Genomic DNA, 22,096 nt, shown 5'->3' on the forward strand with positions numbered 1-22,096 from the left:
TATAATGTGAACAGAACAAAATCAGGAGTGTTGCCCAAGTTGTAGAGGGGCAAATATGGCTTTACTTGAACCTGTTTCTTCACTACAGAATTGCATGAGCTATAAACCTGCAACTGTGAAATAGATTTGGACAGATTTCTTAATGTGTTTTTATTTTTAATTTCCTAAGTTGCCTTGCAAAGGCAGATGCCTATTAAGGCAGGTTAATTTTGAAATTCAAATCCACAAAGTTTGCTCCTTAAAGAATATTTATTAATTTGTGTGTGAAATAATGTATGCTTTGTTGTGTCTCTTCATTGTAAAGGAAATGTTGGGTGAGCTCTTCACTCCTGTAGAAACACCAGAAGCACCAAATAGAGGGTTCTTTAAAGGCCTGTTTGGAGGTGGGGCACAGTCGCTCGACAGAGAAGAACTCTGTGAGTTTCTTGTATTCATTATTTTTCTGGTGTTTCTGTCTAAGGAAGCCAGTGATCCTTGAGAAATGTATTAACCTGTGATAATAGAATACTACATTTGCAGAGACGAGAGTAACAAAAGAGATGAGAAATACTTTTTCATAGCTTTTGTGTTGTACACCTTACCAAAAGATCAGAAAAGCTTGATACTGTCTTTTCACAGGCTTCTTTACCTCATTTATTCAGGAGTAGATTATAAAACAAGAAGTGGGACAACTGATCTTATTTTTATTCAGCTTTATGGAATACATAGTACTGACCATGGTATTTCTTAATCCTGTTAAACTGAAAGGGGCTAGTCCTGGAGAACACTATGCTGGATAGTGAGAAAATTAAAACTCCATCCTACTTCAGTGCATTTGCTAGATTCTTTTTTCTCATTTGACTTATGCAGAGATGCCTTAGGAAGCACAAGGATAGAACAGTATGGTAGTTCAGGTCAGCTGTGTTGCTAAAAACCACATTACCAGCACAGTTCTGTTGATGACTGATGTTAGCGCTGTGAAGAGAGTTTTAATTTCACACTTGAGCTGTGGAAAGGTAGTTATTTGATAACCTGTCTGGAAGAGTTGGAAATATGTTTGGAAAAATCTTAGTTTCATTAAATAATGTCTAGTAATATTGAGTAGTGAGTACTGCTAGTAGTCACGCCTATGATTAGGTACTCAGTGTCCATGCAAAGAAATGTCACCTCTTTATAAACTAGTTCCATTGGTGTTCATGTATTAATGGTAGGAAGCCTCACTATTGTGTTCTTGTAAATGCCTGTAGTTGGAGAATCAGCAGCTGGAAAGGCATCAAGGAGTCTTGCCCAGCATATTCCAGGGCCTGGGGGTATTGAAGGTGTCAAAGGAGCAGCATCTGGTGTAGTTGGTGAACTAGCACGAGCCCGGTTGGCACTAGATGAAAGAGGACAAAAACTAGGAGAACTGGAAGAAAAAACCGCAGCTATGCTTTACAGTGCTGATTCTTTCTCTAAACACGCTCATGAGGTGAGTCTGTTACATGTTATGCTGAACATTAATGTGATTCTTTATCAAATAAATCTTAAGTTTTGCAAGTAACCAGTTTATGCAAAGGCATGTCAGAGATATCTAAAGGGAATGAACTAACATGGCTAAAGGGCTTCTGAGGTCCATTTTACCTATCAATCATTACTCCTAATAGTTAAGTATTTGCCTTGTGGCACATTGGTCTAGAGCATACCCTCTGTCTGAGTGGTATGTAGACTTCCAAAAGTGCATCTCAATTTCCATTACTGAGATACAATTAATTTTGAGGCCAAATCATCAGCAGTGATGCTACCATTAGAAAACTCATCATGCTAAACCCTTGCTGTTCACCAAAGTTGTTGCACTTTTGAGACATCTTACTGAAGTCCCTTTTCTCATACTGTTTTGTAAGCATATGATTTGTTTGTATCATTGTACTTTTTGGTATGTTACAGAAACAGTAATTAGATTGTTTTTTTGTTTTTCAGATGATGTTGAAGTACAAAGACAAGAAGTGGTACCAATTCTGATGAGCTCATCAATTACATCTGCTTAATTTTGTCCTGATGGAAAAATCTTGGGTTCTCATTAATTTGCAGGACCATTGAAATTTAAAGGAGTATTCACCATTGGATACTGTGTTTCCTAGCACAAATCACACACTGTTTTACCTCAGTCGTGGCATTAACTGAGGAGCTTTATATTTAAAAGAAACACACACAAAAAGCAAACTTGAGTGTTTCTTATTCTTGAGTGATTAGCTGAGAGTTGGAACAGAAAAGGTAACCAGAACATGTGGAAAAGAGAGTAAAAGGTAAAATGTAGTGTGAGATGGGTAGGGGCAATGCAGGGTCAATCCTGTGTTAATATTTCATATGCCAAAAGTTTTTGTGCTATTGTAATTGCTGCCAGTGTTATACCCTCCTGTGAGGAGAGGCAATAAATCAGGGGTCCAAGAGCTGGAATAAAGTTGTTTGTCTTGCTGGACGGTAGCTGACTTACACTTACCCTCTCTAGGACTCACTATATTTACCATCATTGCTGAGGAAGAGTTTGCTGTCACTTCTTTCATTGGGAAAGCTGGAAGCTTGGGAGAAGTGTTGTTGAAAATTGTATACATAGTTGACCTGTGCATAGTCTTTTCTTGGACCCCTGATCTAGTATTCTTGTATTCACATCCTATTCTGTGAAGTTGAAAACAAGAAAAAACACAATTTTTGCATTAAAAAAGTCAAGTGAATAATATGACTGGAATGTGTCATGCTGGGAGTTTTCATTTGTGTTATGTCTGTGCAATGTGAAATGTGGTAACATCTTCATTGTGGTAAGAATACTTCAATTTCCGTTCAGTTAAATATTATTTTTTTGCCAAAAATAGCTGTTGGTTCAGTTTGTATAACATTTAGAATTGGCTGTGGGTTCCATTCATGCTGTGAATTTTTATAAATGTTTAACAGAATGTATCTTTACAGCCATTAATTAAAATAGCTGAGATAGTTTTGCTTAAAACTCAAATTCTAGATGCCCCTTTAGTCCTTTATTATGAAATCAGATAATCTTGGACTCAGGTTTTCAAAGTTTTACACTCTGTGGAGGTGCTGATGCATGAATATTGGCAAGCGTCTAATATCCTAATAGTTGTCAGTATATTGTTTAGAAAATTCCTGCTAGTAGAGCTATTTTCAAGTACCTGTCTCAGCCCCACCCAGCACTAAAGCCAGTTGGCTAAAGTTTTGATTTAGTCTCTGAAGCAGTGTTTTCAGTGTGGGCCATGGTAAGTGTCCACTAAAACTTCAGGAATTTGTGAAATAATGTTCTGTTTCGGTAAGGTAAACAATATTGCTGAGCTAACTTGTTAATGGCTGCTGCACTAAAGCTATAATAGTGTGAATGACGAGCTCTTTTGAAAAGAGAGAATTCCTTAAGATAAATGTTTGCATTTCAAAAATTTATTTAGACCTTTTTCTTCAAAGCAGGAATAGTTACTGACTGACTTTGTTTTATAAAAGGGAGTACTTAGAAGCAGATAGATCTACATTGTCTGAAATTATTCTTTTGGGTTTGCTTCACCAAGCATTACATCCTTTGTGGGTCTTTTTGCACATGTTCTGAATATTCCCAAAGCAAAACCTTGGTTATATTTGTATTGTTAAGTGATGTTGCGGATACATATATAAGGCAACTTTCCAAAACACTCAACACATGCAAAATGTTGAAGTAACTGATGGTTCCTAATGAATTTTTCAAATGAAAGGTAAATATGTTTGGGCTTTGTAGCAGACACTAAATCTTCTGATTCCTTGTGTAGTAACACAATTAAAAAAGACAAGTGAATTCTGTTCTCAGTACGAGGGCATGCCATACCATGTCCGCTGTTCAAAGAACAAATGAGAATGCGACGATTTGAGCAAGCAGCATTATGATTTCCTTATGGCTCTGTCCCATACCTACTGAGACAATGTTAACTCCAGTTACTTGACTTGTCTTCCCATGCAGTTTTTGCCTTTTCATGTTAACTTTTTGTGTCTAACTAATGCATATTTAAACCAATTCCATTTTGTCAAAAATCCAGGTAGGAGAAAACTAGGTAAACAGCTATCCATACCATTTCGAAAAATAAAACACCCTAGCTGACACTTAATTCCCTTTGTTCTGTCACATATGTAAATTGAGATGACTGATTATTATTTGACACAGTGAAGGTGAACTATATTTCAGAGCAACAGATCCTGGAAAATTAGTCTGGTCAGGCTCTGGGGGAGAGGATGGCAAAAGTACTCTTCAGCAAATTGTGGTATCAGTTCAATGGACGATGATCTTGGCTTGAAAGGAAAGCATACTTCTCATCAAGAAATATTTGACAACCACCAGCAAGCAAAAAAAATAAGTGGCAGTTGGAGACAATCTGCCAGTACAAGAAGAGCGTAGTGGCTTTTTTGGTATTACAAAATTTATCATAGTTGAATCTTTCTTCTGTTGCATATGTTCAGAGCATGCTTATAGATTTGAAAACTAATGATTGCTCATGAGATGAATGCACAAATGGTTCTTGGTCAATAAAAGGGGCTATGTACAATTTTTGTCTAAAACGTTCCTGTTTCCTTCTCTGTGGAAGGAAAATGATCTTACACACATCATTGCATCTTGTTCTGCTATTGGTGGTGCACCTTTTGTACAGCAAAGTATATTGAAATCCTTGGGGGGAAGCTCCCCTGTTTTTTTCGCTAGCATTTTAGTTGTGTGAAACTTTTTTAGAGTGTCTGGAAAACTATAAAATACAACTGAGCTATTACTTTTTTATTTTTTTGATGGAAGTGTAAGAAACTGCTGCTACCTATCTGTTTATATGTAGTGAGTCTCATTAGGAACTGTAAACAGAAGAAGCTTTTTTTTCACCTTAGTCCTGCCAAATTGTAACTTTTGAATGCTGGTCTGTGTAAATATGTGTGTATTCCAAATATGTCTGAAAGTGTTACACCACAGGCATCTTCAGCAAACAGTCAGATATAAAATATAGTAATAGATAGCTGTGTTCCTTGTCTGTCTTTATGCAAATATTTTTGACTGAGGTAGTACTTGTGTGGCAGGTGATGCTGGAAAGCTACATCCAAAGGAGGATTTTTGGAAGCAAGTTCATTTCCTCTTTTTCCTTTCATTTGCCTTTTCTCTTTTCCATTGTTGGCTTTTCTATTTTTTGTTGCTTACTTAATGGCACTGATCTTACCTGAACTTTTAAACTTGAATTTTTCCTGTACTTTAAGTCAATCATGGTATTTTATTCCTTAATTTTGTTTCTGCATTTGTGCAGTTCAGGTTCATTATTTGTATATAAACACACATGTTCAATAAAGACTTTAGAACAGATTACTTTCAGGCACATTTGCTAATTATGTGACTATCATTTAGAATGTGTGTTTTCTTAGCAAAATATGTATATACAATATAGACTCTAATGAAAGGCACGTATCCTGTGTCAGCATTCAGTTTATAAATTACTGCAACACTGTCACATTTGTTACTAGTTACTACAATAAAATCTGTTATATTTATACATACTGCTTAGGAATATACTTTTAGTTTTAAATAATTTTTATATGTACACTTCTACCTTTAATTTTAAAAAGACTTATGTTCAACTTTTAAGTCAAAGTACTTAAAGTATGTATATTATCCATAGAAGAAGTTGTTTTAAGCTTATGAATACATTCATATCTCATATGGAGATGATAAAATTACTAAGCAATGAAAACAAATAGCCCATTTTGCTTTGCAGAAAACAATCGTACTTATTTTTCCATCCCATTTTGAACATTCTTTAACAATTCCCTAAGTAAGGAGAGGACAGATCGTGCACTCAGAAAACTACCGCAATGTAAAAGTTATCTCAGTAGCTGCAGTCTGTGGCCAACTGGTTTTCTATGGTTTTATTTTTTTTAGGTATACAGATGAAAGAGATGTTTTAGCTTTATTTCTTGAATTCTTAAAATTCCCCAAAACAAGTGAGGGTTATCCAATAAGTATTTTCTTTGAGTATTAATCTTTTAATTTTCTTGTTGTATTAATCTTGATTATACATCAGCTCGTTACATGTAAATCAGGAATTTTTTTTTGTATACCAAACATGCATGAGAAAACTTTCAGCCTATGGCTGAAGTGCCCTCTTCTTTCTTACCGTGCTTTAACATAGGTGAGCACAGATAGCAGCTGGGGTTTAGTGCAGGGGAAGGTGGGCAGCACCTTGCCTCACTCACTGAGTGGCAGGGTAACTCGTCAGTTGAACCTTTTCTCATTCTAGCCAATTTCCTGTGTAACTTACACGAATCTTTTTGGGTGGATGTTGGTAGTTTTGCTATGACCTCAAAATCTTCAAATACTTTGTAGACAGAAATAAGTGCTGTTTGAGGGGAGGGAAGAAGTAAACAGAAAAAAGGTGTGGTGTAGGTGAATCAGCTAAACCAATTTTATTCATTGAAAAGCTAAATTAAGCTGGGCCAATTTCTTCTTACATGTGCTAGAAAGATATGTTGTATATCGTCTATTTGATTACTGTTTCAAACCAGATGAGTGTATGGTGCTTCTGGGTTCTTTTGCACCTTAAAGTTTAGGCTTAAAGAGATGGGCGTTCATTTTTTAAAAGAGGAAAAGGGGAAAAGAGACAGAAACATAGAACAATCAAATGTCAGGTGTCAATCAGTATTTCTCTTAGTTCTCCATGTAAACACACAAAACATTTAAGTCATACAACTGTAGGTTACTGTGACACTTGTTTTACCAGGCAAATAGTAACTCAGAAGTTAAACTGTTTACTCAAAAGTTAAACTGTTTCAGTTGAAAACATATAAGGGGTTGTATGTGGATTACCACTACCATTCAGTAAAATAGGTGATGCAAAGGGAGAGGGGTGGGAACATGTTTTAAATATTCCCTTTTAAAACAGAATTGTAAATAAGCAGTACTGTATTATTTTAGACCTGAGCTCTGCTATCTGTAGTGGTTAGAACTAGGAAAACATGCTGCTTTCTAGTTATGCTACTGTTTCATTGTACCAGCACCGTGGGGTGGGGGGAAGGGTAAAAACAGTAAATTTCTCTAACACTGCCCCATTGTGGGTAAGCATGCTTGATGTGTAGCAGTTCTCGTTTATGTATCTCTGTGTGTACGTGTGTTTTCTTTCTTTCTTTTTGTTCATTGCAACTTACTCTTCAGTTAAGTCTTGCTGAGCCCCACTAGCTCTTCTGAGGGTGATTACTGGAATATGCATTTTAGGTAGGGTTGCAAATCCATCTGTCTACAAATAGTTTCATATGAACTGCAAACTGTACTGTTACAAACACAACTATGTTAGATTGCATAGAGTTATTTTACTTACATGTACTTGAACTGAACTATGTCATCATAACAAAGTTAAAAAATTAAGTATGGAATATTTTTGTAAATAAAAATACCTGTGCAGCTGGTATTTTAAATTTAAAATGTATTATACATTAATGTTTCAGAAAAAATGTTCATATATGTGTATATGAATGTGTCATTATGCTGAAGGGCTCTTGATTGGGCAAAATAAACTATTCAAATCTCTGCTGAAATGAGTGGAGCTTACTCCTTCCTACCCAGTTGTTCTCCCACTGGCCAGAGCATGCAGTGACTCCCTGTGACAAAAGGCTTTTTCATTTTGCTGAAGTTTTTGAGATGCACTTTATAGCAAGCGGAGCGGTGTGTGCTGGAAGCACTAGCAGCCAGGCCAGTAGCAAGTAGCCCCTAAGGAGCACAAAAGGTGAAATGGTTTGTCTGTGGTTATGTTCCCAAGCAGGTCTAAAACCATCCTGAAACGTGCATCTCAGTGGTGATGATGTGAACTCCTGTTACACTTTCAAGCTACGAGAAAAGTTAAGATCATTCGTTGTACAGACTTAGTATTTTTTTGTGTCTTGACAGTGTTCATTAATTTAAAATCCAGGATGTGCGGAGAGAAGAAATTAAGCTGATTTTTTTTTTTTTTTCTCTCTCTGTCTTTTTTTATTTTGCCCTATGCTGTATTATTTTCTTTGAGGCTCAGCTTTGCCACAGGGCAGTTTGTAGCTTGTAGTCTATTAGATTTTCTGTTTTCTGCTGTTGGGGGTGGAGGAAGGGAACAGGACTACCCACCTTTGTAAACATGCTCTGAACGATGCAGAAATACTGATTCTGAAGACAGGCTGGAGCAGCAATTCTGAGAAGTGAAGTTTTTTGGAAACTCATGATGTCAAATAGTAAAATATTTCAGCACTTGGTTATTTTATTGTGCGCTTGATATAGTGAGGATGTAGTTTCATTTGTGGGGAAGTCTGCTGATTCCAGACCTCTCCTGCCTTCCTGTTCTCATTTCACACATGCACACACCCCCAGTAGCTGATAGTTACATTTTCTGAACTTCAAGCTCTGCAGCACATGGAGCTATAAAAAGGATGATGCATTGGAATAAAAAAAATGTTTTATATTCAATTGAATTGGACAGAAGACGTTCAGAGCTGTCACACTGCCTCCTTCTAGAGTTAAGGTTAACACCAGCTCTGGTAATCTCTGCCATCACTGTTAACACAGTAGGAATAATTCCCTCCTTATGGGAACAGAGGAGACTGCACATAGTCAGTAAGCTGACAAGAGGCAGGGATTGTCAGACTGAGGTTGTGAAGGGAAGGCCCTTGGTTTAGTGAAAGCCGGGATTTGATGGGACCTACGTAAAACTTGATCGCTTTGCACATCATTTGTTATGATAGTTCCAGTGCCAATGTACTGTAAATGCATCAAAGACCCATAGACACGTGATAATATGCCCGTTAGTATCAAACTGTGCCACCCTCTGGAAGTTTTGCTTATCCAGATTCTTTACTGGGACTGGCCCCTGGTCAGCTCTGCCCAGGAGGAGACTGAGAAGCCCCATAAGGACATGACAGTGAGCAGCAGAGGTCTGGTGCAGAGGGACTGTAAGTCAAGCAGTGAAAAGAACCGAGTGCAAACCCAGGGACCAGACTTGTATCCCAACTTTCAAAGGCAGTCTTCGTGCAGACTGAGGAACCAAACCTCTTGTTGCCTGCTGTCCTGCAGGTGCTCAGAGGCACCCTAGCTATTATCACGTTTGCTCACTCCTCCTGCTACCCCCTTGGCTGTGGGTCGGCCAAGCAAGAGGCACTGGCTGTTTCCTCTCTCTTAGGAGATAAGGTAGCAGCCTTGCTGGAGACATCCCAATCTGGCCTAAGGAAATAGGATGCATTCCCCCACAGTCCTGCACTGAGATACACCATGAGAGCAGAATGTCAGCAGACACCAGTTAATCACCTAGTTTGCTGGCTGGTTTTTCAGAATGCGTAATTAATGCTCTCTTAGTAAGGGCTTGGGGGCTTGCATATGTAACTTGTTATAGTAGCAGAGTTCTGCTCAGTTGCTGTAGTGCACAGATGTCATTATTTGTCAGCCACAGGAGGCAGCCTAGGCTGAAACTTGCACTCAGGCTGCTTGGAAATGAGGGAGCTGTACCCCCTGGCTGGTTGAGACATAGGGAGCACTCCTTTAGCCTCAAATACTCATTTAGAGTTGATTGACTACAAAGCTACTCAGAAGGGGTGATGGAGGATTGTAGCAAAGCCATAGTGGAGAGAAGGAAGATTGATGTTGTGTTTTGGAGCAGATAATAGTGTTTCTGCATCTTGCTGCAGTCACAGTGTGAGCAGGGCTTCAGAGAGAGTTGATCATTTGCAATCAAAATGTCAGGCTGTGTTTATGTTTTGATAAGTTTACCAATTCTTCTGCCTAATTAAGCAGACATAATGAGAAATTTTATTTAACTGTGATTTCTGTGGCACAAGAGACTCCTGGGGAGAATAACGTGGAATGCAGTCTTCTCTGCGGGAGTGAACAGAAAACTATTTCAAGCTGGTTCTCCGAACTCTGTTGGGCACCTGCAAGTCTCTTGGCACCACCTCAGTAAGTACCTGTTATCTGAATGTCAGTGTCACCTACCACCTATAGTGCTTTTTCTTCCAGGATCTTGAAGCACACAGCACAGTGCGCCAGGCCCTCGTGAGGCTTCTCTTCATTACAGTTACTGTCTTCAGGCTGAGTTATGCACATGCCTGTTGTTCAAGTTGTATATTGCAACATACTAATTCACATAAGGAAGGACAGGATTTTTGGTTTGATGTTTTGTTTGGTTTTGTTTTTTAATCTATTTCCTGTAGACAGGGTTAGAAAAAAATCAGTAAGAAAAGGACTAATCAAGGTCATTGTATCAGGTTTTCTCTCTAATATGCTCAAACTCAGAGTCATTTCCAGCTGTGAACATAGGAGACCCATACTTCCTATTTCATGTTTAAGCACAGCAGCTTTTGGTTGGGTTTTAGAGTTTCCAGCATCTCTTGAAAGAAATCTGTGAAGCACCAGGGGAGATAGAAATCAATTCTCTTAGACTTCCTTTTAACACATTTTTAAATGTAATTTGTTGCCAGAGCAGGATCAGTGGAAGCTGCATTGACCTCCAGAGCTTTCCTTCAGTTGTAAAAGGCCAGTAGTTACTTTGGCTCTAAATATCTGACATGCAGCTGCTTGCTCTCATTACAATTATTCTGGAAGCAGCTGTTTTCTTTGCAGTAGTCCAGCCATGCTGCATGCACCAATTTTGGCAAGTTGCTTGTGGGCTGTAGTCATTAATCATAGAATCATAGACTCATAGAATAGTTAGGGTTGGAAAGGACCTTAAGATCATCTAGTTCCAACCCCCCTGTCATGGGCAGGGACACCTCACACTAAACCATGTCACCCAAGGCCTCATCCAACCTGGCCTTGAACACCACCAGGGATGGAGCATTCACAACCTCCCTGGGCAACCCATTCCAGTGCCTCACCACCCTCACAGTGAAGAATTTCTTCCTTAGATCCAATCTAAACTTCCCCTGTTTAAGTTTGAACTCGTTACCCCTTGTCCTGTCACTACAGTCCCTGATGAACAGTCCCTCCCCAGCACCCTTGTAGGCCCCCTTCAGATACTTGAATGCTGCTATGAAGTCTCCACGCAGCCTTCTCTTCTCCAGGCTGAACAGCCCCAACTTTCTCAGCCTGTCTTCATAGGGGAGGTGCTCCAGTCCCCTGATCATCCTCGTGGCCCTCCTCTGGACTTGTTCCAACAGTTCCATGTCCTTTTTATGTTGAGGACACCAGAACTGCACACAATACTCCAAGTGAGGTCTCACAAGAGCAGAGTAGAGGGGCAGGATCACCTCCTTCGACCTGCTGGTCACGCTCCTTTTGATGCAGCCCAGGATACGGTTGGCTTTCTGGGCTGAGAGAGCACGCTGAAGCCGGCTCATGTTCATTTTCTCATCGACCAACACCCCCACGTCCTTCTCCGCAGGGCTGCTCTGAATCTCTTCTCTGCCCAACCTGTAGCTGTGCCTGGGATTGCTCCGACCCAGGTGTAGGACCTTGCACTTGGCGTGGTTAAACTTCATAAGGTTGGCATCAGCCCACCTCACAAGCGTGTCGAGGTCCCTCTGGATGGCATCCCTTCCCTCTGGCCTATCAACCGAACCACACAGCTTGGTGTCATCAGCAAACTTGCTGAGGGCGCACTCAATCCCACTGTCCGTGTCACCAACAAAGATGTTGAACAAGACCGATCCCAACACCGATCCCTGAGGGACACCACTCGTTACAGGTCTCCAGCTCAACATCGAGCCATTGACCACAACTCTTTGCGTGCAGCCATCCAGCCAGTTCTTTATCCACCGAGTGGTCCACCCATCAAATTGATGTCTCTCCAATTTAGAGACAAGGATGTCGTGTGGGACAGTGTTGAACGCTTTGCATAAGTCCAGGTAGATGACGTCAACTGCTCTGCCCCTGTCCATCAGTTCCGTAGCCCCATCATAGAAGGCCACCAAATTGGTCAGGCAGGATTTCCCCTTAGTGAAGCCATGCTGGCTGTCACCAAGCACCTTGTTGTTTTTCATGTGCCTTAGCATGCCTTCCAGGAGAATCTGCTCCAAGACTTTGCCAGGCACAGAGGTGAGACTGACTGGTCTGTAGTTCCCTGGGTCATCCATTTTCCCTTTCTTGAAAATGGGGGTTATATTTCCCTTTTTCCAGTCATCGGGAACTTCACCTGACTGCCATGATTTTTCAAATATGATGGCCAGTGGCTTAGCAACTTCATTCGCCAGCTCCTTCAGGACCCGAGGATGGATGTTGTCAGGTCCCATGGACTTGTGAACGTTTAGGTTTTTAATGCAAGCTTTCACTTCCTGCAGGTAAAGCAGAACTGAAAAACATCAAATAATTGCTGGATAGGAGTCTCTGATACTAGTATCACAACTACTTCAGAGTATTTAGCAGATTATACCCTAAGGGACAAAAAAGAAATCTCTCCCTGTTTACTCTGTAGAGCGCAGTACAACACTTGGGGACTCATTCCATGCCAGACACAGACAGCACTGCATCTGCAGCCCTTCGCTATCTCCTTGTATTCCAATACTGGGAACATGAAAGGGTGTCAGTCTGAAGTGGATGTGTAGTTTACCAAGGATTTAATACAGAACTTCAAGCAAAGAATAGATGTGGTCTTCTGAAATATAAATAGTGACAGTACCAGATTCTGGAGAGCCAATTTCAAGCATGAAAACCCTTCTCTTTGCCATTTAATGTGGGGGGAAAAGCAATGCTGATGTGGATAATGCTGTTTGCTGCAGTCTTGCATCAGACTGATGGCAAGCAGTAGCCTAAAATTTCTCTAATTGCTCTACCAAGGAACTTCTTTACATTTGCATTATAAACTATAAGGTCATGATTTGCTCTTGGTCAGAGCATGAGCTGTGTGTATTGCTATATCACTGAAAGGCCTACTCATGGTCTGCTACCTTATCATTACAGGTGGTGCAAAAACATGGAAACAAATGTTGATATGAGCCTGGCTCCATAGGTTTCAGCCTGGTAAAAGAATGACTGATTCAGGTCAGAGAGGCAAGGGGGCAGAAACAAGATGAGGTTTGGCTGAGCTCTTTGGCACAACACTGGTTCTCTTCTTGCCACATCTTTGTAGCTATCGTGTCAAAGAAATCTTTTAAGAATGCATTTAAAATGCATTTAAAATGGCTATTTGAGCATTTATAGGGAGCTATATATACATATATGTATATATATCTGTATATATATGTGTGGATATATATATATATTACAAGAACACAGAAAAAGTGAAGTGTGACTGTTTGGAAAAATCTAGCCAGGATTGACAGTGTTTGGCATAGTTCACCAGTCATGAGAGATCTGGCATCCCACTAAAGGAGCAATACTAGCTCTGGAAGGGGACAGGGTGCTGAGAAGGCAATAAAAACAAATCGCGTTTGCTGCTGTCCAGAAGCGGCAAATACAAAGGGAAGCAAAAGGAAGGTAGCACAGGAGGAGGCAAGAAGCACTATGAAGCAGGTTTCAAAATGATCTTTATGGCTGCCTTGTGCAAGATGACATTTGTCGGAGCCAGAGGAAAGGATCTAAATGAGACCTGCTGTGAAGCTTTGTGATGTGGATGTATACAACAGGCTCTGCTTTAGAAGTGATGCACAAAAGAGTGTGTGAGGCAGCAGGCAGTCTCATCATCAGTGCCTAGAGAGAGTGGCTGACAATGATGCCTGAGGAGACACCTGCTTGACCAGACAGAGGACCCACATTACCCCGGTTATCACTTCATATATAGACAATGCCAATTGTGGGCTGCATTTCCAGACACAGTCACACCTGGAACAGCACTGCAGCTTGTGACAGGCCCTAGATGATATGTCTGGCAGCCAGGGAGAAGAGTGCACTGACCCCAGGGCTCTGCCGCCAGCAGTGAAGAATCTGAGAGCAAGAATCTGACATTGCTGTCTCCTCCCCAGCATCCAGACCAGGATCTCTGCCCGCCTCAAAGTGATAAAAGTGAGCTTTTTGCCTTTCATGGTTGGTAGGAGGTGATTCCGTGACGCTTGTGCTGTCCTGCTGGCTGCTCTGATGCTACCAGCAGGGCTTTGACCCCCAAGGTTTTCCTAGGTGGCTCTGAACCGAACATGAAAAGACAGGATTTCTTTTGGGTTTTCTTTATCAGGAAAGGTGAAAATTAATCAGGTTTTCATTATATAGATTTTTTTTTCTTTTTTCCATGAGAAAGTAACAACAAAAAAAAGCCTAGTGCTGCTCTGGCTCAAATTAACTGGCAACGTTGCTTAGCGTAACTAAGGCACAGTGTGTGCAGCTTCCTTTTGTGCACTGACGTGGTGACATCTGCCCAAAGGGCACTGAAGATGCAAGCGCCCTCTCATGAAGAAATTATCAGTTGCAGAGTGCCCTTCAAGTAGCTTTTGGCTTTACGGTTGCTGTTCTGTAGGTCTGCCTTGCCCTGGGACTCTTGCTCCGTGAAGGCAATGCACATGACAGAGGAGCAGATTTTTTTCATTTATTCCCAGAGCTTAAAGTGTCACATTTTGGCTGAAGACTCATGAGACAAGGGCTTTGTGGGCTGCCAGGTCACTGAGAGTGGGATCTGCAGCAAGCTCACAGGCTTGGCAGTGAACGTGCCCTGTAAGTAATAAGCCCTGTGGTTTTCGGGCACCAGATGTTCATACTAGTAATATTGCAAACTAATAAGTAAAGAGCCCTCCCCTTCTCATCATTACCATCCGTCCTGCTCTGGAGTGAAATAAACCTCACTCCTGCTCCATAGTTTTAATTAAAAGCTGTGCTGGTACATGATAGTGCATTAAGGATGACTGAAATTGCAGACTCCTCTTCCCTTCCACTGGAAGATTTACTGCATAGGCAAATGGGAGTTGTATGTCTTCCCAATAGGATTTTCCTTTAGTCTTTTGTACACCTGACTAACACAGTAAGCAGTGTATGCTGTACTGAAACTTCCCATAAGGAGTTCCTCTATAACTAAAATACAGGTCTCCAGAAACTTTTTCTTTGATGGGGTCACTTAAAAGATTCACACCCTTGGCTTTTTTTTTATTTAACTCTTCCAACCTCTGTGTGAGCTACCAGAAATCTTTCCCCAAGCGCTTCCTCCATTTTTGTGTGGATCAGCATGGCAGCTCATTGTGGAGGGTTTCACTTGCTTGCTGTACCCTGTGAATAAATGCTGCTGAGCCACTGGAGCAGGGGCATGGCAGATGAGCCTTGCAGGAAAGGAAGGCTCCTCCAAGACTGTCTCTTCATGAAGATCCACCCTTTTCCCATCAGGTGGGTGAAGAGCGTGGTGCTGATGCTGGGAGGAGGAGCGATGGGAGGCTGCAGGGTGGGATGGGTACAGTATTGCATGGCTGGTGCTGGCCAGCCCCTCCTCCATGCTCCCCTTCTGGGTGTGGGGTTGGACACCCCAGATGTGGCAGGATGCAGATGTGGCCGTGAGGTGCTGGAGTGTGTGGGAAGGGAACAGCTAGAAGGTGCCTGGCTCCATAGTGTTGAGTTTCACAGGAGGGGCCTGGGCAGGGTCCTGCTGGCTCTGCTGGAGCCCAGGCAGGGTGCAGCTATGTTTTGGATAGGGAAGGAATTGGGAGGAGAAAAGAAGCCTATGGATTGCCAACACAGTGGTGAGCAGTTGGCAAGTTTGGAGATGCATGTGGTGGGCCAAGGACACACTTGGAAGGGAAGAGAAAGGTCTTTGTGGGGACAGTCACTGCTCTGACTGCACAGCAGAACCAGGCTTTGCTTGCCAAGACTTAGTGTCCTGGTTTGCAAACATTAGGCATCGCTGGAGATCTGCAGGAAGCAGCTTGGCTTCTCTGACTCTTCCAACTCATGCTATTATTTTTCAATATAAACTCATCCTCTAGCCAACCAAGTTTAACAGAGGACCAATTATGGACACGAGCCTTTTACCTCTCAAGCTTTGAGGACATCCCCAGAGGACAGGAGCAGCAGCACTAGCACATGAGTCACCCAAAATCTGAGTCAAACACGGGGGATGCTGCGCCTTCTGTAATCCTACTCACCTCTAACTTGTGTTTGCTAGGAAATTCTTGCTTCTTAGAGGATGCTTTACACAGACCTGTGATTACCCCCCATTAGGGGGGCTGAGAGGTGGAGCAAGGGGAAAATTTGCCATAAAATACATAATGAAGGCAACAGTGCAGATTTTTACCAAGGTCTGACTGTAATGAAGTGAGCCCTGGGTCATTTAGTAACTAGTATGGTTGACTGATAATAAGTACAGCTCATACATAAGATGAAGGTTTTACAGATAGCGTCCTTTGCCATATTGCAACAACTCTGATACAACTGTCCCAATCTTTCTAGCACTGAATAAGCCGGCTTTTGTGAAAAGTACAATGAGACATTAGGCTGTTGGTCTGGGCTCAGATAGGCCAATCCTGTGGTTTCTCAGGAGTTTTTAAAAATAAAAACAAAATGCCTTTACTTAGCGTAGGCTGTTATTATGAAATGTCATTGTGTGTAGATTACAGATTTTGCTAGTTTAACAGTCAATCTTTTCCATATGAGTGCATGCTTTTGGCTGGGAAAACTATTATCTGACTATAATGGCTTTCTTTTCAAGCCAGAAACGAAGTATGGAAGGCACATCCAGCCGAAATGAGAAATGCTGCGTTATGTCAGTTTTTGTAAAACTGCTCTTATTTCTGACAGTGGTTTTGCTGAAGACAGTGGTTTTGCAGAAGAGATGCAATCTTTCTTAAATAGACTACAAATAATAGCTAAAAACTGAATTGGAAGCAGAATAAATAGAGACAATTAATTCAACTGAAAAAGGCTCATTTTCATTCTGATTACCCATGCTAGCACACAATCATCACTTAATGCTGTTACGAGACTGTAGGATGAGGAACAAATCATGGAATTCAATTGATAAAATAAATAGTACAATACGCATGCTGTTCGTTTCAATCTGTCAGTAATTATTCTCCACTGTGTTACACAAAAATACTCCCCTCCAGTTTGAACACAGTTCCAAAACTCTCATTAGAAATATCAGGACATACATGTAGACACTGTGGGTGAAGCTCAGTCCAGAGTTCTTCAATGTTGTGTGTGTCTTTTTACCTTTACTTTCCAAATGTATAGTTGGAAACCCTTCTCTGCTGGCGAGTATGCACGTGCTCCACCCGCGCCCCCTCATCTAAGACATTTCATCATAGAATCATAGAATGAGTTGGAAGGGACCTGAAGGATCACCTGGTTCCAACGCCCCTGCCATGGGCAGGGACACCTTCCACTAGGCCAGGTTGCTCAAAGCCCCATCCAACCTGGCCTTGAACACTTCCAGGGATGGGGCGGCCACAGCTTCTCTGGGCAACCTGTGCCAGTGAATGGAGTTTTGGTTTTGGTTTTTTTTTTTAACTAAGGTTATTCCACAAACTTCAGATGAATCTTGCTGCTTCCCCTCAGCCAGCTAATTTCCCAAGCTAGCCCACAGTTAATTAAGTTTTTACTGTCCTACTGTGCTGGACGTGTTTCATTCCTACCACCAGATGCCAACCAAAGTTCCCTTTAAGTGGCAGCTATCATCCAAAATTGGATCTGAAGGAAAGTCTGTGCTGCTCTCTGCTGGGAGGACCCAGAGGTATGTGCAGCATTTGATGCCTGTATTGGATCTGCACTGCAATGCCTATTAACTCTGGAAACCTATTGCAAAAATGCGTTTTGATCAAAATTCCTAAATCCCTCAATTTTACTGGTGTAGTCTTCATTTTCTGTTTGAAGGCATCATTGTCTAACAGCTTGATTTCTGTGTGATAGTGACCTTCCCCACCCTCATTTCTGCTCAGACTGGATCAAAAACTCTCCATACCTCAGCATTTCTGTCGTAGGTTGAGGGTCTGATAGTACAAGTACATCTGCTTTTCTCATTCTGTTGATGACCAGAGAATGAGTCAGAATGTGGAAGGGATTGCTTTTAGCATGATGTGAAATTTAAGTGAAACTGTAAATTGAAGTTTAAGTTCAAAACCAATTTTCTTGGCATAGACAGCTAGACTATACGAGCACATAAAGCTCATTTTCCTGAGAAACTGGGCTAGAGACCTGATTTGAAGCCGTCAGTACATTTGGATCAAATAGTATCAAGAAATCAAGTCAAGAAACAGTATAAAGAATTTTACCTTTAAAAATATCTTTTTAGATATTAATTTCTAGCTGGTGCAGCAACGTACCCCAAAAAAAGATTCTGTTAGGTAGCTGAAAACTTTTCCAAGCCTATCTTTTAGCTTATCTCTCATGTTTATAGACTCTGGGAAGGCATGTTAGTCTCTAGGCAGTGAATATGATTTGTTTACTCAAAGAGCTTCCTGGAATCACAACGCCGCACCGCTGTATGTTATTAAAAGATAAAAAAATGTATTACTGTCAGGTGAAGGGTCAATGTCAAATCCTTGTTATATCTGGAAAATTCATATTTAAAGCTGAAGCAGGCTTGAAGATGCTCAATTGAAAGCGTCATATTCAGCCAAAATATCACATGATACCACATTGTTTCCTATGTCTGGGTCCATCTAGTGTTGTTAGGACAGAAATATTGCCCCAGCATGCAGCTGCCTGTCAGTTTACCTCTCTGGATACTTGCAATAAGTTGTCCAACAAAAAGAAGTAATTTAGAGAAAGATCTTCCTTATAGCATGTGTGCCCGTGCAGGGGGAAAGGAGAGCCAGGCTGGTATGAAAGGGCTTGCAGGAGTCTTTGTCTCTTTCTGAGTGCGAGATGTGGTTCTGCACTGAAAGGAGACTTTTTAAAATGGCATTGGTACGTACTGTATCTCAAGGGGAAGAGGCAATAAAAGTAATTTTTTTCAAACAACTAAGCAGATGTGACTGGATATTGTAAGGAGCTATTCAGTTGGAAATCAGAAATCATTCTTATATAACTGCATTCCAGAGGAAACATTCTTTAAGTTTTTACTGCAGGACTCAATCTATCCTTGCATGCTTGTATTTTCACTCAGTTTTACACGCATGCCCTCTTCATAAGGGTTACTGTAATGTCTGTTGTAGCAACTATGATTATAACCTGCATAATTATTCTTGCCCGGGGAAATTATTAAAAACCATAGAAAGCCTGCTTGAAGTACTCACAGTCACAGCTCTGTGATGAAGGTGAAGTAGCACAACTGTTAAATTTTCATTCAGAAATAATCCAAAATGACTGGTGGGGTGTGTGTGTGTGTGTGTGTGTGTGTAAGGTGGAAACGGAACAGTCTGCTAGGACCACAAGGCAATCTGTTTTTCCAGCTAGATTGCAGGAATCCATCACATTGCAATGAGGTTCTCAGAGGCAATTTAGGTAACTTTGTTTGATATACATCTCAAAACAATAATGGTAACAATAAACTACTGAGAAAACAATTTACCCTGTTTCTGACAATGATTCTTTCAATGTTGTGGTGACCCCATTAACCAACCATGTGCATTAGCAAAATCCAGCATTGCAGCTACAAATAAAGGGAAGAATAGAGATGCTTAAATGGGTTCATTCTAAATCTAATAGCCAGTTGAAAAGCCTATAAAGTTTTTATCACGCATATAGATTCACCTAAATAGACAACATTCTTACTTATTTTTCCAGTACAGAAAAAGATGAGATCCTTAAATCCAAGACCTTTTCCACAAAAGGGCTTGAATTTCTATTGCAAATCTTAGCTACTGGAAACTGCTTTTGTAATGACATTTTTCTGACAGCAGAGAATCAAATATTTAAAATGCCAAATTTATTATTGCTCACAAGCAAACAATTTCTCTCTTCCAGAATGAACAAGTGCAAATAATTACTTATGAATTCCTGACAAAAGAGGCACATGAAATTTTGCCCCCACGTAGCAAGGCCGTCAACCCATCAAGTATGTCTCCTGCAGTTGTTCTGAAGAAAAGAAATTATGTCTTTCATCGCCTTGGTATGATAGTGTGTAACATCAGGGGCTTATGATAAACCCTATTCTCAAATGATTTTGCTTAGACAGGAGTTGTGCTGACTTTCCATACAAGTAGTACTCGTTGACATATTTCTGCCACAAGCAGCTACCGCAGGTGTTAATATATCACATTTTGTTCCCTGGGAAAAAAAGAGCCTGGTGGAGTTTGTATCATGTCGCATCCTTGCTTATGTCTACTCAGGCATTTTATTTGGGTTGGGGCTCCCACTTGCTAACATGGTATCCCTGGAATGGACCATGTTCTCACAGAGCTGCTGGTGTTTTTATTTCAGAGTGTCCCTATGCTATCCCAACCAGATTTACATAGTTCTGTGCATTATGGCAGAGCTTCTTAGCTGGTAGAAGACATACAGGGTGTAGATTTGTCAATGCCAGCCAGAAAGTAGCAACTTGTTTGTTTCAATTCTTTCGGCAGGTATTAAAAAAACCCCAATGTTTTAGATGTTTCTCTTCGAGTGTAGATGTGATAGAGCCAAATTCTTTGAATTCTGAGTACCATAGAACAGTGTGCCAGTCAATCCAAGCGCGATCTGTAAATCTCTGTGCCCATATGTAAATCATTCTGGAATTTGCCTGTTAGCACCCCTGTGTACACCAGTAAAACAAGCAGTCACTGCTAATGAAAACACAAAGAAGCACAAGCTTAACATCTGGCTCCATCTTATACCCCATGCCATAAGGCAGTTAGGACCAGATCCTCCAACGTATTTGTCTGCTCAATGTTATTTGAAATTAGTAGAAATGAGGTCATGCTTACCTGTATAGCTTTGGTTCTTTGGGAATTTTCAGGAGCACTTAAGCACCAAATTTTCGCAGCTTTCACTGTGAGCTGTGAGCCTAGTGGTTTGAGCATTGCTTTTGAGTGCCTATCCAAATGCTTGAGTATCTACATATCACTAAGATTCCTGCCTGTGGAGCTATGATCTCATTAAATCACAGCAGGTAAATGGTGTAATGGCTGTTAAATACTTGAACAATTTCCCTGACACACCAACAAGCAGCAGTAGCCCTCTTGTGCTAGAGATGTCCTGTTTTATTTGATTGCTTGTGATTATAATCCCATGGCATTTTTTAATGAAAGACCTCAACCAGCAATTTAATTGCAAGCTTAAACTGCAGCGCCAACACAGCTGCTATTTGAAATGGTAGATGCAATCCCACTGGGAGCCAGGCAAGGATGAAGCCAGCTTTGTGGGATGACACGGGATGGTTTGGGCAGGCTGAGGTGCTCCATTTCCCTCCCTTGAGGAGAGGGGCAGGCAGGGAGGAAGGGAGCAGGGCAGGAGGGCTGGACTCCATACAAGTGGGAATGGTATGGATACCACCAACTCAGCCTTGCTCCTCCTCCATCAGCCAAGGACAACACAGTCCATGCAACATGTGCCTGGATTTCCTCCCTGTTGTGGTATAATCACTGCTATCATGAGCAAAGAAAAAAAGTAATTTAGAAACCTGCAATAAATTAATCAAAGGTCATTACCGAAAAGCAAAAACAGAATCGGGAACTATTTCCCAGGGACAGATTCCAGAAATACCACTGTGTAGCCTCTACTTCTTTCCTTTCCCTGGATTTGAGGCGCTACATTAAGTCTTCATGTCAAGCAAAGCAATTGTTTGTGACCCCAGGAAAATGAATGTACTGACAATTTTTATGTTCTCATTTGTGCTTTTCCTGCATTTCAGAGCAAGACCTCTGTGGCACAGTGGCATAAATGCTGCACTCTGTGCTGGAACAGATGCCCCTGGTAAGACCAACTCTGAAAAATACAGTTTTCCCCAGGGTAAGTAAAGTTTGTCAACCCATGGCAGTGTGTGGGCTCTCACACAGCTGCTTTGCGCTTAAGACAACACCCGAGAGTTGAATACGTTGGTCATATGAGGAGATTTTGAGTTGTCTTCAAAGTATTATAATCAGACTGTCTCCTAACGGTTTCCATCTGACAAGCTAATTCAGATTTTTGCAAAACAGAGACAGGCAGTCTGGATCCTATTCACTTCACTCACAACCCTTCTTGTCACACTCATCAGCAAAGTCTCTTTTGTGTCAGGCTGAAGGGTTTGTGGTCCTCCTTCTGAATTTGTGTTGCCATGTCCTGGTTGCCATGGCCAAGTTTGTGTACTGTTTATTTTACTTATAATTACTTATTCACCCATTAGGAGTGTATACCTGTAGTCTGGACCTTCACAAATAGAATTAATGGTAACTAGTGTTTAAC

General features: G+C 41.1%; 1 protein-coding gene across 4 annotated transcripts in view; it reads left to right on the top strand.

The window, feature by feature from the left end:
• The window catches only part of STXBP5 (syntaxin binding protein 5), a 112,660-nt gene extending 105,169 nt beyond the window's left edge, over nt 1–7,491 (top strand). For all 4 annotated transcript variants that reach the window (XM_080616821.1, XM_080616823.1, XM_080616824.1 and 1 more), the window contains 3 exons: nt 305–416; nt 1,227–1,447; nt 1,936–7,491. In XM_080616821.1, the coding sequence (XP_080472947.1) occupies nt 305–416; nt 1,227–1,447; nt 1,936–1,977 (375 nt within the window). In that variant the 3' untranslated portion in view covers nt 1,978–7,491. The remainder of the gene's footprint in view (nt 1–304; nt 417–1,226; nt 1,448–1,935) is intronic.
• The last annotated feature ends 14,605 nt before the right edge of the window (nt 7,492–22,096 follow it).

Source organism: Psittacula echo (assembly GCF_963264785.1).
Source record: "Psittacula echo genome assembly, chromosome: 4".
Classification (NCBI taxonomy): domain Eukaryota; kingdom Metazoa; phylum Chordata; class Aves; order Psittaciformes; family Psittacidae; genus Psittacula; species Psittacula echo.